Source organism: Chelonoidis abingdonii, chromosome 3 (genome assembly GCF_003597395.2).
Source record: "Chelonoidis abingdonii isolate Lonesome George chromosome 3, CheloAbing_2.0, whole genome shotgun sequence".
NCBI classification, from domain to species: Eukaryota; Metazoa; Chordata; order Testudines; family Testudinidae; genus Chelonoidis; species Chelonoidis abingdonii.
Window position 1 is genome coordinate 62,441,685 of NC_133771.1, and position 18,791 is coordinate 62,460,475.

General features: G+C 41.3%; 1 protein-coding gene across 1 annotated transcript in view; it reads right to left on the minus strand.

Annotated features, from left to right (window-relative positions):
- The window catches only part of IMPG1 (interphotoreceptor matrix proteoglycan 1), a 99,644-nt gene that overhangs the window by 39,545 nt on the left and 41,308 nt on the right, over positions 1 to 18,791 (minus strand). The window contains exons 8-12 of the mRNA XM_032779814.1: positions 17,203 to 17,261; positions 12,772 to 12,792; positions 11,022 to 11,275; positions 9,936 to 10,012; positions 8,916 to 9,438 (exon numbers count right to left, since the gene is read on the minus strand). Coding sequence (XP_032635705.1) covers positions 8,916 to 9,438; positions 9,936 to 10,012; positions 11,022 to 11,275; positions 12,772 to 12,792; positions 17,203 to 17,261 — 934 coding nt within the window. The remainder of the gene's footprint in view (positions 1 to 8,915; positions 9,439 to 9,935; positions 10,013 to 11,021; positions 11,276 to 12,771; positions 12,793 to 17,202; positions 17,262 to 18,791) is intronic.

The window sequence follows — 18,791 nt, forward strand, 5'->3', positions numbered from 1 at the left end:
TTTTTTTTTTTTTTTTTACACACACACATACAGAGAGCATGAAAAGGAGGGAGTTGTCTTATCAACTCTGAGAGGCTAATTAAGTAAGAGAAAAAACTTTTGAAGTGATAATCAAGATAGCCCAGTACAGACAGTTTGATGAGAAGTGTGAGAATACTTACATGGGGAAACAGATTCAATGTTTGTAATGGCTCAGCTATAGGACATAGTGGATTATAATGTAATAGGTATGTAATGTTCCTTAGCAACATTTAAAAATATGGAATCAAAATTCCCATTGAGTTCACAAGGTCAAACCTAATGAGAATAAAAACAAATGACGAATGTATTTTTTAAAGATATAATGGAAAAGAATTCAGTGAAGCAGACTGAAGGCCCTCTAAGGGACAGCAAGAATAATTTACGGGTAGAAGAAAATTAAACATTCTTTGCATATTTTCACAGTGAAGTAGTAGAAATGATCATTTGTTTCCATGGGAGGAAGAAAGTGATAAATGAAGGCCAGTGGAATCCCACTTCAATTTATAAAGGAAGTGGAGGGGAGTAGCGGGGAGGAGAAGAGAGAGGTATGTTTTAACCTCCTTAAAGGAAGGTAAATTCCAAATAGCATACGTGGAAGAATCTATCCATCCAGGGATGTTACATAATATGTACTTACCCTTTCTCAATTTTGGGCCTAAAACAATTTTATGTCGTTTAAGAACAAGTCTGAGGAAGGACTAGAAAACAGTAGATTTCTAAGCATGAATGGTAACACTAATTGGGAACAAGATACGGGAACACTAACTGTACCATATTACAGATAGTTAGCCTGAATTTTTATTAAAAGAAACATGCCAAACTGCTGGAGAGGAAGGAATTTCCCCCTAGATCAGACTAGCAATGACCTTCAGGGTTTTTTGCCTTCCTCTGCAGCATGTGGGTGCCAGTCACTTGCCAGGATTACCTGGGTATATTTAATTTAATAAATTCTCTGCCATTGCAGGGCCTCGAGTACAGGTCCCTCCCATTCTCTGTGTGGGGCACACAGTAGTTTAGTCTTCTGTGGGCTGTAATACTTTGGTGGTTAGGTTTAGTGTGTGGGTGCTGGAGGCCTGTGATATACAGTAGGTCAGCTTAGATGATTAGGTGATGCCTTCTGGCTGTAAACTCTGCCTCTATAATGCTACAGAATGTTTGTTTGTTTGTTTGTTTGTTTTTGAGGAATTCTGAGAGGTAAGGGTAGAAAGAAGTATGTACTTAGACGTTAGTAATGCTTTTGATAGACTGCTACAGAAACCAAATCAGCTTCAATTTATCCCCATTATCCTCTATCAGTGAGTGATTTTCAGCAGTTGGAGAGTGATCTGTCATTTTTAGTCCTTTTCCAGTAAGCTATTGCATTCTAGTTTCAAAAACTGCACACCGATAATAAAGACTGTTGTATAATTCAGGTCTAGCACACTGAGTTTGCACATGTGCAAAAAAAATACACATCCACACATCTCCAAGTGGAGCAAAAAGTAAACTAGCTCCTCCCACCAAACCACACTCCTTATGCCAACCTACAGCCCTTCCTCGTTCTGGAGCCATCATGAGGAAAAGGAATATTCTCCCTATTCTTTTCTTTCTCCTCTCTGATTGAGTTGTGGGGTTTGAGGGACTCCTTTCTCCCTATATTTCCCTCGGGTTGTAATGAGGTAATTCTTAAGTCCCTCTCCTTCACCTGGCAGCTAGAAAGGATAGCTCATCTTTCTTGCTCCTTTTTCTCTTCTGACAGCAGGGAAGAAGGAGTTGTCTTTCTCCCTTTCCAAACAGCTGGTAGCCCTTGTCTCTTACCTTGGTGACTCTCACATCTCTGGGTGGATTCACTGGATACTTTGTTCCTCAGTCTGCCTCATGCATTAGTATCAGGCAGGTATGGCACTGCCTAGTCTCAGACAGAACACCAAATATCAGAGTGCTGAGGGAGAAGAGCCTATACTGAGAGAGCCATTTCATCCTACACTGTAATTAGGAGCTTGGGGTTCAGCCAAACAAATGGTACCCTGGGGCAAGAAACAGGTCCCCTGGTGAAACTCAGTTGGGTGCTAACTGTGATTAAGCATAATTAACACATTCTTTATGGTCTGTGATCTGGAAATGACTGAAGTGAAACAAATAAATAATGCCCCGCTGCTGAGGTAGCCAATAGAGAGGTAACCAATAGGGAGCTGTGTGGCTACAGTATTTTTCGTTTATTTAGAAAAATGCAATGTTCAGCAATTGTGTGGATTGGTGACACAAAGTCTACAACCAGTGAGTGAATGACAATGAGATAAATGGAGCATTTTCATATATGAAAGGTATAATTTCATGCCAATGCTTGTTTATTAAAAGGAAACTGTACTGTTTTTGATCAGCCCTGTACTCTGAAAGTTGAGATATGCTACTCTGCATTAATAAGATGTGCAAATGTATTTGGAAATAAAGTTATTAATGACAATTGTCATCAAAAACATTATTTTCAAGTACAATGCACAGATCATTCAGGCAGAGAAGAGTTTCTTATTCCTTAACATTTTCATACTGCTGTGCTGATCAAAAAGTGTGTGGTTTCCTTTTGTTTCAGAACTCCATGTGTGAGAGAGAAGACTGCTGAATGAGAATAAAGTGTACAATACGTCAGGGAGTCTTGCAGTGGTTCACAGCATGTAGCATGCCTGCCAATGAAATTAAAAGCATAATAAAATTTTTGACTGTGGCAAGAAATTACCATTTCAGCCAACAGTTATTTTCATTTGTAGCTACATTATCTACAAATAAATAAACTCTCATGCTTCAGAACATAAGCCAACAATTAACCACCTGCAACTGGAGGGACTGTGATCATGTTATTGCACACTACAACTATCTAGTATGATACTTTCCTTTGCAACATCTGGTTCTGATTGCAGTACTTGCAGGTACTGGAGTACTTGATCTGTTAGGGCACGTCTAGACTACGCGCCGTATCGGCGCGTTAAAATCGATTGCTCGGGGATCGATATATCGCATCTGATCTAGACAGGATATATCGATCCCTGAGCATGCTTATATCAATTCTGGAACTCCACCAACCCCAACGAAGTTCCAGAATCAACATGGCAAGCCGCGGACATCGATCCCGCGCGGTGAAGACGGGTGAGTAAATCGATTTTAGATATTCGACTTCAGCTACGCTATTCTCGTAGCTGAAATTGCGTATCTAAAATCGATTTTACCGCGTAGTGTAGACTTGCCCTCAGTCTAATCTTGAATGGCAATCACTCTGGTTCTATTCCTTTCATAATGCAAGTCTCATTTTCTATGTGGTTCTTTACTGTGTCCAGAAAGGAAATGGCAGGGAAGGCCATTTTGGATTAGGCGATTAGGATGAGGGAAATGTAGACACCACATACTGTATATGGATATCTCCTCACACAAATCTCTACCGTGGATTCTTTTGTTCTGAGAGGCCCATAGACAGGAAATTTATTTTTTTAAAGTAAAAATAACATATTAACCATTCTTCTAGGTCCCCTGGTGTGACTTATTAGTTTTGTTTTACAATGACCAAACATGCGCTAGGTGGTTTAGGTAAAAAGACAAGGTTCCTCCTCTGAAAACTTAGCAATCACATTTTATCATACTTGTCTTTTAGTTCCTCAGGACAGGGAATATATCTGTAGCTCATTCTGTAGAGCAGGTGTCAGGGTTCCCCCCACTCTGAACTCTGGGGTACAGATGTGGGGACCCACATAAAAGACCCCCTAAGCTTATATTTTTCCAGCTTAGGTTAAAACTTCTCTAAGACACTAATTTCTTAGCCCTTGTCTACACTATGAGTTTAGGTCAAATTTAGCAGTGTTAGATTGATTTAACCCTGACCCATCCACACAATGAAGCCATTTTTGTCGACTTAAAGGGCTCTTAAAATCGATTTCTGTATTCCTCCCCAACAAGGGGATTAGTGCTGAAATTGACCCTGCTGGCTCGAATCTGGGGTAGCGGCTCTGGACAGCACTTTCAACTCGGATTCTCTGGCCAGGTATACAGGAAAAGCCCTGTGAACTTTTGAATTTCATTTCCTGTTTGGCCAGTGTAGCGAGCTGATCAGCACAGGTGACCATGCAGAGATCATCAGCACAGGTGACCATGGAGTCCCAGAATTGCAAAAGAACTCGAGCATGGACTGAACGGGAGGTACTGCATCTGATCGCTGTATGGGGAGACAAATCCATGCTATCCGAACACTTTTCCAAAAAATGAAATGCTGAAATATTTGAAAAAAATCTCCAAGGGCATGAAGGACAAAGGTTATAACAGGGACCTGCAGCAGTGCCGCGTGAAGCTTACCAAAGAACCAGAGAGGAAAACGACCACTCCGGGTTAGAGCTCCAGACATGCTGCTTCTATGATGAGCTGCATGTCATTCTAGGGGGTGCCCCTACAACTACCAATCCCTGTGCTTCCCTCCTCCTCCACCCCTCTTGGGCTATCTTGGCAGTTATCCCCCCATTTGTGTGACGAATTAATAAAGAACACATGAATTTGAAACAACAATGACTTTATTGCCTCTGCAAGTGGAGATCAAAGTGGGGAGGAGAGGGCGGTTGGCTTACTGGGAAGTAGAGTGAACCAAGGGGGTGGGTTTTCATGAAGGAGAAACAAACAGAACTTTCACACCGTAGCCTGGCCAGTCATGAAACTGGTTTTCAAAGCTTCTCTGATGCACAGCGCGCCTTGCTGTGCTCTTTTAATCACCCTGGTGTCTGGCTGTGTATAATCAGTGCCAGGCGATTTGCCTCAACCTCCAACCCCGCCATAAACATCTCCTCCTTACTCTCACGCACATTGTGGAACACACAGCAAGCAGTAATAATGATGGGAATACTGGTTTCACTGAGGTCTAACCAAGTCAGTAAACTGTGCCAGCAAGCTTTTAAATGTCCAAAGGCACATTCAACCACCATTATGCACTTGCTCAGCCTATAGCTGAACTTCTCCTTACTATTGTCCAGGCTTTATGAGCCATGGGAGCAAGGGGTAGGCAGCAGTAGGTGCGACCGCGCAGTGCTGCTGACTGGGAGAGCAGCCTGATGCAGAAGCCTCCAGCTGGCGTGATATTCCAGGCAGGACTGAATCTCCATTAGATGAAACTTAAAGAAGAGAATGACCTGGAGTCATTCCAATTTTTGTCCAGGCGCCCCCGACCGACCTCAGTGAGGCTGGTCAGGAGCACCCGTGTCTGCCCAGGCGCCCCTGACCAACCTAACTGAGGTTGGCTAGGAGCACACACGGGACAACAAGAACGGCTAGCAGTCGTATTGTACTGTCTGCTGTCTGCTGTCTGCAAGGCAAGGCAAAGGGATGCTGCTGTGTAGCAATGCTGTACCACGTCTGCCAGCAGCACCCAGGAGACATATAGTGACAGTGAGTTGAGCAGGCTCAATGCTTGCCATGGTATTTTGTCTGCACGGGTAACCCAGGAAAAAAGGCGAGAAACAATTTTTTGCCATTGCTTTCACGGAGGGAGGGGTGCCTGACATGTACCCAGAACCACAAGCGACAATGTTTTTGCCCCATCAGGCATTGGGAGCTCAACCCAGAATTCCAATGGGCGGCGGAGACTGCGGGAACTATGGGATAGCAACCACAGTGCAATGCTCCGAAAGTTGACGCTAGCCTCGGTACTGTGGACGCACTTCGCCGACTTAATGCACTTAGTGGGGACACACAAAATTTGACTGTATCAAATTGATTTCTAAAAAATGACTTCTATTAAATCAACCTAATTTTGTAGTTAGACATACACTTAGAATAATATTGCTGCTACCACCAAGTGATTTACACAAAATATTCAGGAAAGGGTCACTTGGAATCCCTAGCCCCCCAAAATATCCCCCCAAACCGTTTCACCCCCTGTCCTGGGGAGGCTTGAGAATAAACTACCAACCAGTTGCCTTAGAAACATGAGCACAGACCAGACCCTTTGTCTTCAGGACACTGAAATCAATCAGATTCTTAAAAGAAGAACTTTATTTATAAAGAACAAAGTAATAGAATCACATCTGCAAAATCAGGATGGAAGGTAACTCTCAGTTTCTGTGGTTTTAAATGGATTATTCCAGGTATATTTTTCAGATGACATTGTACCTGTTTGGCTTCTCCATCTCTAGGGAGAGGAACAACACACACAACAACAAACAAAGCCTTTCCCCACAGATTTAAAAGTATCTTCTTTTCTCATTGGTCCTTCTGGTCAGGTGCCAGCTAGGTTATTTGAACTGCTTAACCCTTTACAGGTAAGGCAATTCAGTACAGCTTCCAAGGATACATACAGGTTGCTACCCTTCCCTCTATATTTATGACAGCAGGGATTCTCAACTTTTTTCTTTCTGAGGCCCACCCGACATGCTATAAAAACTCCACAACCCACCTGTGCCACAACAATGGATTTTCTGCATATAAAAGCCAAGCCGGTGTTAGGGTGTAGAAAGTAGGGCTGTTGCCTGGGACCCCATGCCACAGGGCCCCCCTCAAAGCTAAGTTTGGCTTCAGCCTTGGGTGGCGGGGCTTGGGGCTCAGGACTTCAGCCCCATGTGGTGGGGCCTCGGCTTTCTGCTCTGGGCCCCAGCAAGTCTAACACTGGCCCTGCTTGGTGGACCCACTGAAACCTGCCCACGGCCTCCCCTGGTTGAGAACCACTGCTGTAGAGCACTGAGTACTCTGAAACTTAGATGTAAATTTAAATTGACCATATTTACCAGAGGTACAAATATAGAAACACTGTCCACAACTACACTTACACACACATGGTAGATCCATTTGTCTCAGAAAACATCACACCATATATGTGGTTCAAATCCTAACATTACCTACCAACCAGAATGTAACAAAATACGAAGAGGGAGACTTAGAAGATCATTGGGAGATCAGACTGCCTATTCAAGCACTGTGTATGATGGAGAAAGTTTAAAAATACCTTTTCTGTTGTCTTACAGAATTTGCAAGCGCTGGGGAAAGGCACTGAATTCAGCCCCTGGGTCCCTCTAATTCCAGAGGGAGCTATTTAAAATAGCACTGGACAAAACACTTGAGAATATAGCTGAAAGACCAGTCCCCTGTTGGGTGCTGATTCCAGATCATAAATTTGGGTGGCCCACTTTAATTTGCCATAGCTGCACATATCTTCATTCACTTAATTACCTCTCCATGTTCAACAGTGGCTGCTGGAAGGTTTCACCCTCAGAAACTGTCTAACTTGGAGAGATTTTTAACCTTTCAGGGCTCCCTGCTTTCCAATGCTTTCTTTCGAGGCTTATAAATGGTGCTATGGTGGCAGGGCAGGATGGCTCTCCTGAATGGAGACAGCATTGCTCTATTTCACTGATCCCTGGCTTGCTCCTTGCCCTGCCTCCTACTGCTGATAGTGGTGGCCCCAGGGTCATCCTGGAAGCAGTAGGGGATGGTTGGCTAAGAAAAGCCAAGAAAGCTATATTCTGGGCTCAGATGCAGACTGGTTAGCTAGCAGTGAGGGCAGGAGCCTCTTTACTCACTGGAAAACTGGGTAGGCTGTTTGGTTTTATTTGGAGATAAAGAGGGGAAGATACAGGGAAGAAATTATAGTGCACCCTTAGCTCTTATTTGTAGTGACCTGTTTTAGAAATGCATGCAGCAGAACCTGGATTTTACCAGCACCGATCATACAAATGACCAATTATACAAACCATCTTTCCCAACAGAAAAAAAAATCACTTAACAAAAGTGAGGGCAATGAAGAACAACTTAACGTCTCTTCATATTCTGATGCCTTCAATGCACTGGAAATTGTTTTGCAGTGATTTGAAGGATGAAAAGAAAGTGATACAGTGCCCGTACTGTGACTTATGCACTGTACCTACTGTAACTGTGAATTCAGTTTTATAAACTTTTTGATTTTATGAATTCTTCAATCCTCAATTAGTATGTAAAATAGGGGTTGCCTTGTATATGGTGCTCTAGAATACTGACTGGACACTACTGTGCTCCTCGCAATTTTGTTCATGCATTATTTCAGACTCCACAGATGAAATACTGGCTTGGTTCAAGTTAATGGGAGTTTTGGTATTAATATGGAGCCAGAATTTCACACCGTATGTATTTTTTCTCTGCAGATTTCTATTGCTTATTCATAGAGAATATCATATAAGAACATAAGAATGGCCATACTGGATCAGACCAAAGGTCTATCTAGCCCAGTATCCTGTCTACCAACAGTTGGCAATGCCAGGCACCCCAGTGGGAGTGAACCCAACAGGTAATGATCAAGTGATCTCTCTCCTACCCTCCATCACCACCCTCTGACAAACAGAGGCTAGGGACACCATTCCTTACCCATCCTGGCTTAGCCATTAATGGACTTAACCTCCAGGAATTTAGCTAGTTCTCTTTTAAACCCTGTTATAGTCCTAGCCTTCACAACCTCCTCAGGCAAGGAGTTCCATAGGTTGACTCTGCGCAGTGTGAAGAAGAACTTCCTTTTATTTGTTTTAAACCTGCTGCCCATTAATTTTATGTGTTGGGCCCCAGTTCTTGTATCATGAAAACAAGTAAATAACTTTTCCTTATTCACTTTTTCTACACTACTCATGATTTTATATACTTCTTTCATATCCCCCACAAGTCTCCTTTTTTCCAAGCTGAAAAGTCCTAGCCTCTTTAATCTCTCCTCATACGGGACCCATTCCAAACCCCTAAGACAACCTAGAAGACATGTTTGCTTAGAAAAATTCTAACTCATATTTTCACTCTTGATGATGTAAAAATATTCATTCAGCTGCAATTCAAAATGTAAATTTAAGCAAATATTTAGTCTACTTACTAAATTGTAGATATGTGGCACAATAGCTGGGTGTCTCTTATTTCTCTTCATGTATAGATGTTTTATAACCTACCTTGTCCAGATAGACTTTCCTGACTGACTCCCAGATCTGTGCTAACGGTCTGCTCTTTCTTCCTTTCAGCTTCACTCTTCTGATCACTGGGTTGCAGAAAGTTAGGTGGTGTAGTATAAGCTGCCAGTGTGACAACCTGCTCAGCTGGGACTTCAGATTCCCTTGTGCTTAAATCATTGCTGGCTGACTCATCTGCTGGAGGAGGTAAATCAGAATCCTCTGATTTTAAAGGGCCATCAGAGCTATCCAGAGTACTGAAAGGCACTGTAGAGCTTTGGTGGTCAATAATAATGTTCATGTCTTCAGTTTCCTTTAAAGATTCTGATTCTTGTTCTTTAGCCCGTTCGCTTGAGGGTTTGGCAGGAAATGCAGGTTTAGATGAAATAAAATTTTCAGGGGCACTGATATCTTCACTTAGCATAATGCTTCCAGTGGTATATTCACTAATCAAATCATCTCCTGTCTGCTCCACCATTGCTGGACTAGGGTAACCTAGTGGGAGTTCAGCACTCAAACCATTATCCTAAAAATCAAATTCAGAGAACATTTACAGAGTGTAGCTTTCATTACTAGAGAGTCTGATACAATGTAGCTACAAAGTCTTGCAACCATTGGCTCAATTACATAGTTATGAAATGTGGACCAATGCTTGTCATATGCGAATATGATCCTAAATAAAATGTATAACAGTCCATTGCTTTAAAATTAATTGAGCAAAGGTTGCATTTTATTACACCATGAGCTTTGTTCTATCTCACTCACGGAGATGTATAGTTTAGATGATGGTTCACCAAATAACTTGTAATTCCTATAAATATCAGAGAAAGCCAGACAATGTCTTCCACATGTAAATACTTCAATCAATTACTTTTTACTTTTGCAAAATAACACATACTGCTCATACTGGCTGCATTTATTATAAGGATTCTATTTATTTTTAGCATCAGTTTGTGTGAGTGTGGAGGGGAATTTTAGATTATTTGTTTCCCTTTGAGAGAGAAAGAAGCAGAATTAGCTTACCGACTCAGTGCCTGCTGGAGCAATGGTGACCACTGATTTGATATCATTGTCTGAGTCACTAGATGGTTTAATAGCTTCTGCAAAACAACACAAAAGGCAAAGTATGTTTTTCAGTAAAGCTGCATATTGAAGATAATGGCACACTGAATGCTGATCAAAGTGCATAACCTCTATAATAGAGATAAAAACAGATGGAAACAAAATGATTCATCTGAAATACTTTTAAAAATCAGAGTTAATGAGAATGAGAGGTAAATTTTATTTTTAAGTTACTATAGGAAGTAAAGCAGGAATTTATTTGCAGCACTCAGTATTATGCATTACATAGTCAGTGGAAATGAGATGTCTGTAGAAAATTCCTATTGATTAAACCCAATTTAAGCACAAACTATTCAATGTATCCACATGAGCCATGCTGACCTGTGTAATGAATAATTACAGGGTTGCCCTATATCCACACCATTGTAATTCTAAATTTAGTGCTTTCTTGGGTTTGTATCCCACAGTTCTCAGTGGAGCTACTGATTTGAAATATTTCACAAAAAGCGAGTATCTTTGGTTCTCGAAGAAGGCCATCTTTTTAAAAAAATAAAATGTAATTTTTAAAAAATTTGTTGACATTAAAATTTTCTATTTTCAAAAAATTTTCCATGACACTTTTTATCAATAGTTTAGACTATTTCTAAATCAATACAGGAATTTTGTTTTGGCACACTTCATTTAGACCCATGAACCCTTTAGAAGCCTTGCAGTTCACATCCTAACAGGTTAATTATACCAAATGGAAATAAGCTGGAAGGGAAGGAAACAAATCTTATTTAAACCTCATATTTGATATTAGGAAAAACTTTTTCAGTAGAAGGGTGGTGAAGCACTGGAAGCACTAGGGAGGGGGTGGAATTTCCTTCCTTGGAGGTTTTTAAGGTCAGGCTTGACGAAGCCCTGGCTGGGATGATTTAGTTAGGGATTGGTCCCGCTTTGAGCTAGATGACCTCCTGAGGTCCCTTCCAACCTGATTCTATGATTCTCATAAATTAACCAGAGAGAGATTTAGATGTATGCACTTATCAGCCTATATGTACTGACCACTGGTAAACTGAAGTGTTCCAAGGTCCATTATCAAGGACTGGTCTTCCTGTAGTGCCATGGCAACCAGCTGCTGAAGGTCTGTCACTGTGAATTTAATTCCTGGTATCTCCTCCTCTTCCTTTGTACTAAGAGGGCTTTTTTCATTTTCAACTTTATTGGAGCCAATAGTTGAGATATCATCCCCAGTGCCTTTTACTTCTGAGCTGTCTCTCTCAAAATTCACAACGTACCGTGCTACAGTGTTGCTTGACCTGCAGTGCAAGAATGCAATGATCAGCTACAACAAAATCAGTTATATGCCAAGCAAACATTTTTAAAAGGATTCTTATAGCCCCCAATATGCCAAATTTTTTCTATAAAATAATGTAATTAGATAACTAACCTAATTATCTATCTGAGTTGTTACTTCCAAATTACTTTTTCCACCACTGAGATTTAAAAAAAAAAATTAAAAATTCCATGCACAGAAACACTGGATTTATTTACCAAAGGAAAAAAAATCCATTGTTCAAAGAAAATGTAAGAATTGGCAAATATAATCCAATTAAAGCTGAACTGGTGAGCTGCATGGCTCGTGGGATCGGTAATAGAACATTAAGTCTTTCACTCCTAGGCCATTAGCTCAAATAGTGCCATAAACCCATGCTGTCAGTGACTAAAAGTCATAACCATCTGTTGACTACAATAGCCTATGTGAAATGAGTTGGTTAACTCATTTCAGTTTATAGTGGTGAGATTCCCACACTCTCATCCCAATAGGTAATATTGCTAGCTGTCTTAGAAGAGCAGCTAAGGACTTAATATGTATGGAAAGGAAAAGTAGCTTTTCACAATCCAAGTTAGTTCTTCCAGGTCATGGGTAAGTCATGTAGATCAGGCTATCTTGGAGAAACTTGCAGTATTGCTGCAGTATTGTTCCTGTTCAATAGCTAAACAGAAGATGTGATCTGCAGGACTATTAATCTGTTACTTTTCATAAGCAGTAAATACACATTTTTTTTTACAAAAATAACAAACATTAATTCTAAAAACAGATATTGTGAAACAGATTTCCACAATGATGAATAACTGAAGGGAGAGGAACTGGCCTCTTCTCTGGGATGTGCTATGAATTTACATTTATACTACATGGCAAAAATCCAGTAAAAGGAGTAGGCCATTTTTGTTGTAAATCTGTTGTAAATAATAAATCTTATTCGCCAGCAGCATTCTTAGGCTGTAAGAAAATATTCTATATTATATTACCAGTTAAGTATGACAGCCAGTTTGCCTCTTATCAAATCATTCTCAGAGATATAAATGGCCTTTTTTTGTTCAACTTCTGTCTGAACTGGAGACTGAAGTAGCAAATTAGATCCTACATACTTACTGAAGTGAATGTGTATGTGGAAACAGAACTAGCAAGCAGCTGTCATGCCAAAAATACTCCTTTAAATATAATTTAAAGTATGGCATTTTCTACTTAAACCTTATGTTGGATAGAGGTATCTTTAACTGTTCAAATCAATGTTATGTTGCTTATCTAGTAGAGTTATTTAGGCTAAAGAATTTTTGTCCTTCTTCACACATAGTCTGTTACACTTTGATTAAATGAGCCTTTAAAAATGCTAGTGGAAGCCATGCTTCTTCTTTACCACAGATTCTGTATCTGAACAAAAGACAAATTAATTCACTTTGCCACATCAATAAATAAAGTGTTTTATCAAATTATTCACTACATTTATTTAAAAAAATGCAGCTGAATTACCCATCTTTTTCCATATTCCGGCTTCATTTCATCACACAAGATAGGACATGATAATGGATTGCAAAAGAGAAAGAAAAGATCCATGTAAACTGTTAAGCCAGGCAGTCACATATCACATTTATCTCAGGACAATTTGTCTTTTACCTATCCTTTTTCATCTTTATTTCAATGTGAAAAATGTCAGTCTGCTGTCCATCTTTATACATTTTCCCCTCCAAATGATGGGCATCTTTCTGCTCTGAGTGTGTGAGCAGGAATTTTACTGTACTCTATTGCTCAAAGATTTGAACTCCCAGTCCCTTACAAATGACACAATTTGTGGTGCTGTCATTCCTAATCTGCACCTCCCCAGTGGAGTTCAATACTACAGAGAATCTGGGACAAGCCTGTGACTGGCTGCTATCCAAATCTAAGCCTCAGAAGTAACCTGACCTATTAATTACCTGCCATGTACAGTTCTGAAGGACATGTCTTATGTTGACATTCTATAATTTAATGACAGCCATAACACTCCGTTGTTCTTGTTTCCCTGATGAATCCTCTAGTCCAGCCATAATGGAGCCCTTAAGCTGCCACGCACATGCGCACACGCACACATACACACACCCCGTTGTATCCAACAGAGGAGTAACCCCTGCTGCAGACCCCACAAAACAATGTTCTTGTTAGTCAAGGATGAATGAGTGGGGAAACCCTAGTAGAGCAAATCAGAGCTGATCTCTAATTCTCATGAGGTGACATCATTACTAAGTGGTCCAGTGTACTCCCTAACTCTTCCAAACTGGTGAATATGCTGGCTTCTCAACCCTACCAGCCCCTACTGACTGAGAATAAGATACCAGGACAGGTACTGATCTCAGGTTGCTTGGAGCCATGGGCCAAATCGGCGCTGCTGTGATTGATGCAACAGGCATTGATTTAGTGAGTCTGGTGTAGACACTGCTGTAAATCGATCTAAGCTACGTGACTTAAGTTATGTATCTTAAGTAACTTAACTAGCATAACTTAGATCAATTTACCTCATTAGTGTGGATCAGGCCTCAGTGTAAGATGTTGGGGCTTAGTGCCTGTCAGATTTGGTCTTTAAATGGCAGGGTGGAGCATTGGGGGCATTTGGCTGGCTCAGTGGAATGTTCTTCAGCAGGAAATAATAAACAATAAACTATTTAAAAATGAAAGCACATTTTAACCTGATATTGACACGTGCTCACTACTTGGAAAGACTGTATGTGATTTGCTGAATAACAATTTGGGGAAGGTCTAACTTTCTCTGCAGGGAACAGTGCTTGAATGAGTGTAACTCCTCCCCTTCCCTAAAGTACTTTGGCTTCCTCTGTCTGGGGTTCTATGTACTCTGGAGGGCCGATTAGCTAAGTCGAACAAGACTTGGCCTGTCAAAAATGGCAAAACACCCTACGCATCAGAAATAGTACATACTCTGTGTACAATGTACGGTGCCTTTTTTTGCACAGCAAAATTAATTAGTACATAAATAGTGAGCAGTTTTCCAAAATGGCATGATAGAAATTAAAATTGTCAGGAAATTGCATGATAGAATCAGGCCTCAATGGAGTGTACTCGGTGTAAAGCTTATATAACTTTTTTAACCCTTTTGCTGCGAATCCTTTCTGCAGCTTCTGTGCTGCAGAAAAACAGGTTTGGGACCTTGAGAAATGCCAAAATTCTGTGGGAATGTGAGCATGAATGTTGGCACTGTGTAGGTAGTATACCCGGTAGAATGAAAGGACTAACGCTTACCACAGTGATTTCTTATTCTAGGTAAAGGAAAATTTAGTCATGTCTTACATGGCACTAATCTTTATTAAATGCTGACTTTTTAATGGTGACCACTGTCCCTGAGGCAGCAGAGAGGCGTGAAGGAGTTAAATCTCTTAAAGCATCTCAACTTTAATGCATGCAGAAGTTTCGACCTGTACTCTATTTCCATGAAGACTGAAGAGAGCAAAGGCCAAGTCTAAAGCAACATCTCCATTAACATAACTTGCTGTCTAGGATTCTTCACCATAACTTGAGTTTTGGTCTCTACCCACAGGAGATGTGCCCCTTTGGCATTCATTAGAAGTAGGATGAGGCCTCATGAGAAGTTTTCAATAGCAGGAGATTCTCTGTAACTGAGTTTGCTATGATAAAGTTCCCCTATAATATAACACATCTGTTTAAAATTAGTCTCTTCTCCAGTTTAATTGATGCAGCAGCATGCTTTTTAGCAACAGCTTGTGCATACTCAGGATACTTCCCCTCAATTTTTATTTCTGCTTCATTCAACTGACTTCACATAAAATGCTGCAAAGTGGCACACTGAAAATGAACATAAATGTCTTTGCTTCTGTAAAGATTAAAAATTAAATCACCTCAATGACATTCAATTTACACGATGAAGCTAGAAAAATCATTAGCGCATGGAAGCCAAAATCACACATGATCCAAAAAAGCTAACTTCCTAATGCTGAACAGATTCGCAAGTCCTGTTGCTGCAGACCATGATTCTCATCGTAGCAACAGAACAGATTGTGAATGTGTCAGAAGAGTGCCTATTGGATCCCAGGCATCTTGGTATTGGTTACCCTTCCTTGTAAGATAAAATAATTCCCTGGCCAAATTAAGGTAATTGTGATAAGGTGCTGAATGTTTTTTCCTGACTGTTCTGCCATAACCACTGTTTCTTTTCATTTTTTTAATCTATCAAAAAGTTTACCAATTTACTTCCATTCTGTTTTGCCTTTTCTTTTCCAGTAGTTCTGTAGAGAGGAAAACTAGGAAGGAGTGAGTAACTCTGTAAGAGTAGGGTATGATGGGAACATCTTTCAAAGTATTGAAAGGCGTTACTCAAAAGAAATTAGTCTGGTGGAGGTGCTGATGGAGGAAGGACCTGTATGAACTTCAGGTTTCCAGACCTAGGTTGGGAGACCAACTTCTGGCCTTTGCATTTGATCCCCACCTCGCACATTATTTTGTAGTTTTTATTAATATTTGTAAATGGGGGGGTAGTGTCAGGGCCGGCACTAGGATTTCTGACGCCCTAGGCGCCGGGAGATTTCGCTGCCCCTCGCGTGGGTCTCGCGGCTCCGGCGGAGCTGCGGCAGGTCCACCGGAGCCGCGGCTTCCTGACCCCGGGGAGGGGGCGCCCTGGGCTGCCAGGCTGCGGCGCACTGACCTTAGGGGCGCGCTGACCGGCAGCGCCCTGACCCGGGGGACACCTTGGGCTGCCGGCGGCAGGCAGCTGGTGCTGCCGGCAGCTCAGCCCCTCCAGCAGCAGCGGCTGCAACCATTTAAAAATACCGCCGCGGCGGCTCCCTGACCCGGGGGCCCCGGGCTGCCGGACCGCCGCGGCGGCTCCCTGACCCGGGGGACGCCTCTGGGTTGCCGGACCGCTGCGGCGGCTGCTGACCCGGGGACGCCCTGCCCTGGGTTGCCGGGCCACTGCGGCGGCTTCCTGACCCGGGGCGCCCTGGGCTGCTGCGGCTGCGCGCTGACCCCGGGGGCGCCCTAAGCTGCTGGGCTGCAGGCAGCTGCTGCTGCCGGCAGCTCAGACTACGCAGCAGCCGCTGCAACCATTTAAAAAATTTTGGGGGGGCGCCGCTTTTTGGCACCCCCAAATCTTGGTGCCCTAGCCAACCGCCTAGTTCGCCTAAATGGTTGCACCGGACCTGGGTAGTGTGCATGTTTATATTTTTATGCTATGAGCAACAGATTGTTATGATCGTGAGACAACTGAACTTTAAATCTGCTGCAGATTCTTTATTAATAAGCTACAAGACAGCTTGGAGTAATGGTAAATATATGTGGAAGTTTAAAAATTCAAGATTGTGTTAAAAAACAAGTGAGACTTTGGACAGGGTGGAACAAACCTATTGCAAAAAAAAATCACAGATTGTATGAAAATATCATAAAAGTACTCAATACGATAGAGCAGCTTACAGCAACTGCCCTTCCTGGTACAGAACACTCTCAAGTAACTGCCTAATTGCCTTTCCCACTGTAACCTTCTGTTGCTGAGGCATTTTTCTGTGACCCATAAGGGGCACATGATTAATGCACAGAACAATAGTCTGAAGAGACAGGCACACTCCCAGAACCCTTTCCCTTCCTTAAGTAGTTTGAGTTATGTTAACACAAGACTGCTGGCAAATAAACAGATGGCAGGTGATGTGCATATTAATAAGTCCCTGAAATAGCATTTCTGTTTTCCAGAAGGAATCAGAAATTCTTTTTCCTTCTCTTTTTTTAATAATCTGAAGGTCTCAATCTCATTTGGAAGTATTTGTCTGTGCTGTTCTCCATTCTTATTACAAAAGCTAATTTATGTTTATAACCGCATACTTTCTACAACAAAATTGCTTGTAATAGTCCTTTTGGTGATGAGGAGGGAATTCTAGCAGGAAATAGAATGAGTCTTGATTTCTTACTTACCTAAATCCTAACACATGAATTTCTTTGAATCCTGGAAGTTTCTCAAATATCTTTTGCATCTATAGAAAAACATAAATTCATTAAATCCACAAAAGTTCCGCTGTTAGAGACCTTACCTAAATGCGAACAACTGCTGTCAATGGGCACAGTTTGAATGCGTGAAATATAATATTTAGGATTTCAGAAAATGCTTAGGACATTGTACCATTTGTATTGATATGTTTTGTTGTTCAGCTGATACATGACTTGGCTTTGTAAATGTTGTCCGTACTACCTGATGAGCAGAAAGCAATATAAAATACTGCTTTTTCAGTGAGAGTAATTGTGTAAATTAGTGGTAGCCAAGTTCATAATAGAGCAAGTCAAATAGTATTTATTGAAACAAATATTTGATTTATTTTAGCAGCCTTTTGTTTATGAATTATTTGCAAACCAGTTCTGTTAGTTGTAAATTATTAATTATTCAAAAGCATTCACAGAATTTAGGAGATTGTGGGCTGTTTGCAAACTGCTTGTGAACAGATCCCTTTGACTGTTTTCTTTTCATTGTGTTTGGGTGGTCACACAGTATGCTTTCTGCTTCCTAAATAGATAATTGAAACTCTTTAATGTGAGAACCAGGCAATAATGAAGAGCAAATAATGGATAAAAAGACCATGTATATGATATGCATTTGTCAAGCCATAGAGGTTTATAAGCATCTTCATGAATACCTGGTGGTCACAAATAATGATCACTACAAATCACAATTCATGAATGCCTTAACAAATATGTTTTCTCTCATTTATGGTAACATTTACACAATACATATTAAATGATATATTGTATGTAACTATATTATGTAAATTGGATAAACTCCTGGTTTAAACACACATTTTCACAGAACTATCTGATTAACAGGCTGAGGACATCAGCCAGGGGGCTGAATGCTCCCATTCTGCTAATGAAGCCCTTGGGAGTTCAAGAAACTCAGCACTACAAAGACAATGAATGGCACATTAAGGAATCATACCCTAATACATCAGCACATCATACAAGGTACATGAATTAGTGTAGACAGTAGTTCTTCTCCATCTCTTCTTAGTATGATTCTGCATAAATCCTGCTGAAATTGCAGCCCTCTTCCCATTCATGGGTGGGTGGGAATTGGACTTTGACAAGCAGATAATAGGCCCTCTTGTGGGTCCAGGTCTGTGTGTATGTGTGCGCGCACATGTGGACTGAGGCACCCCTTTTCTTATCCATGATATCCCTCTTGGTGGAAGGGTCTTGAGCTAATTTTCTTCACCACATCAGTGGCCTTCAAAATGGTACCTTCCACTGAGGTGAAGGCGGAGGTGACCTTAAAAGACTCGACCTGAGTATTTAGGTTCTCATTTGTTGCCCAGCCTTCCCCTCTTGAGTTTCTCTTGTCTAATTGCTGTGATTTGTCAGTTTCTGCCAGATTTCTTGTTTGCCTCTTGGTTCCCCCAGCGTCCTGGTGACGTTATGAAGGATTTTGCTCTCATTGAAGAAATGGCACAGTTGGGGTAGATTTCTCATCTTCCTCAGAGCACACAGGAGATCTGGCCTAGGATTCTTTGTGAGAT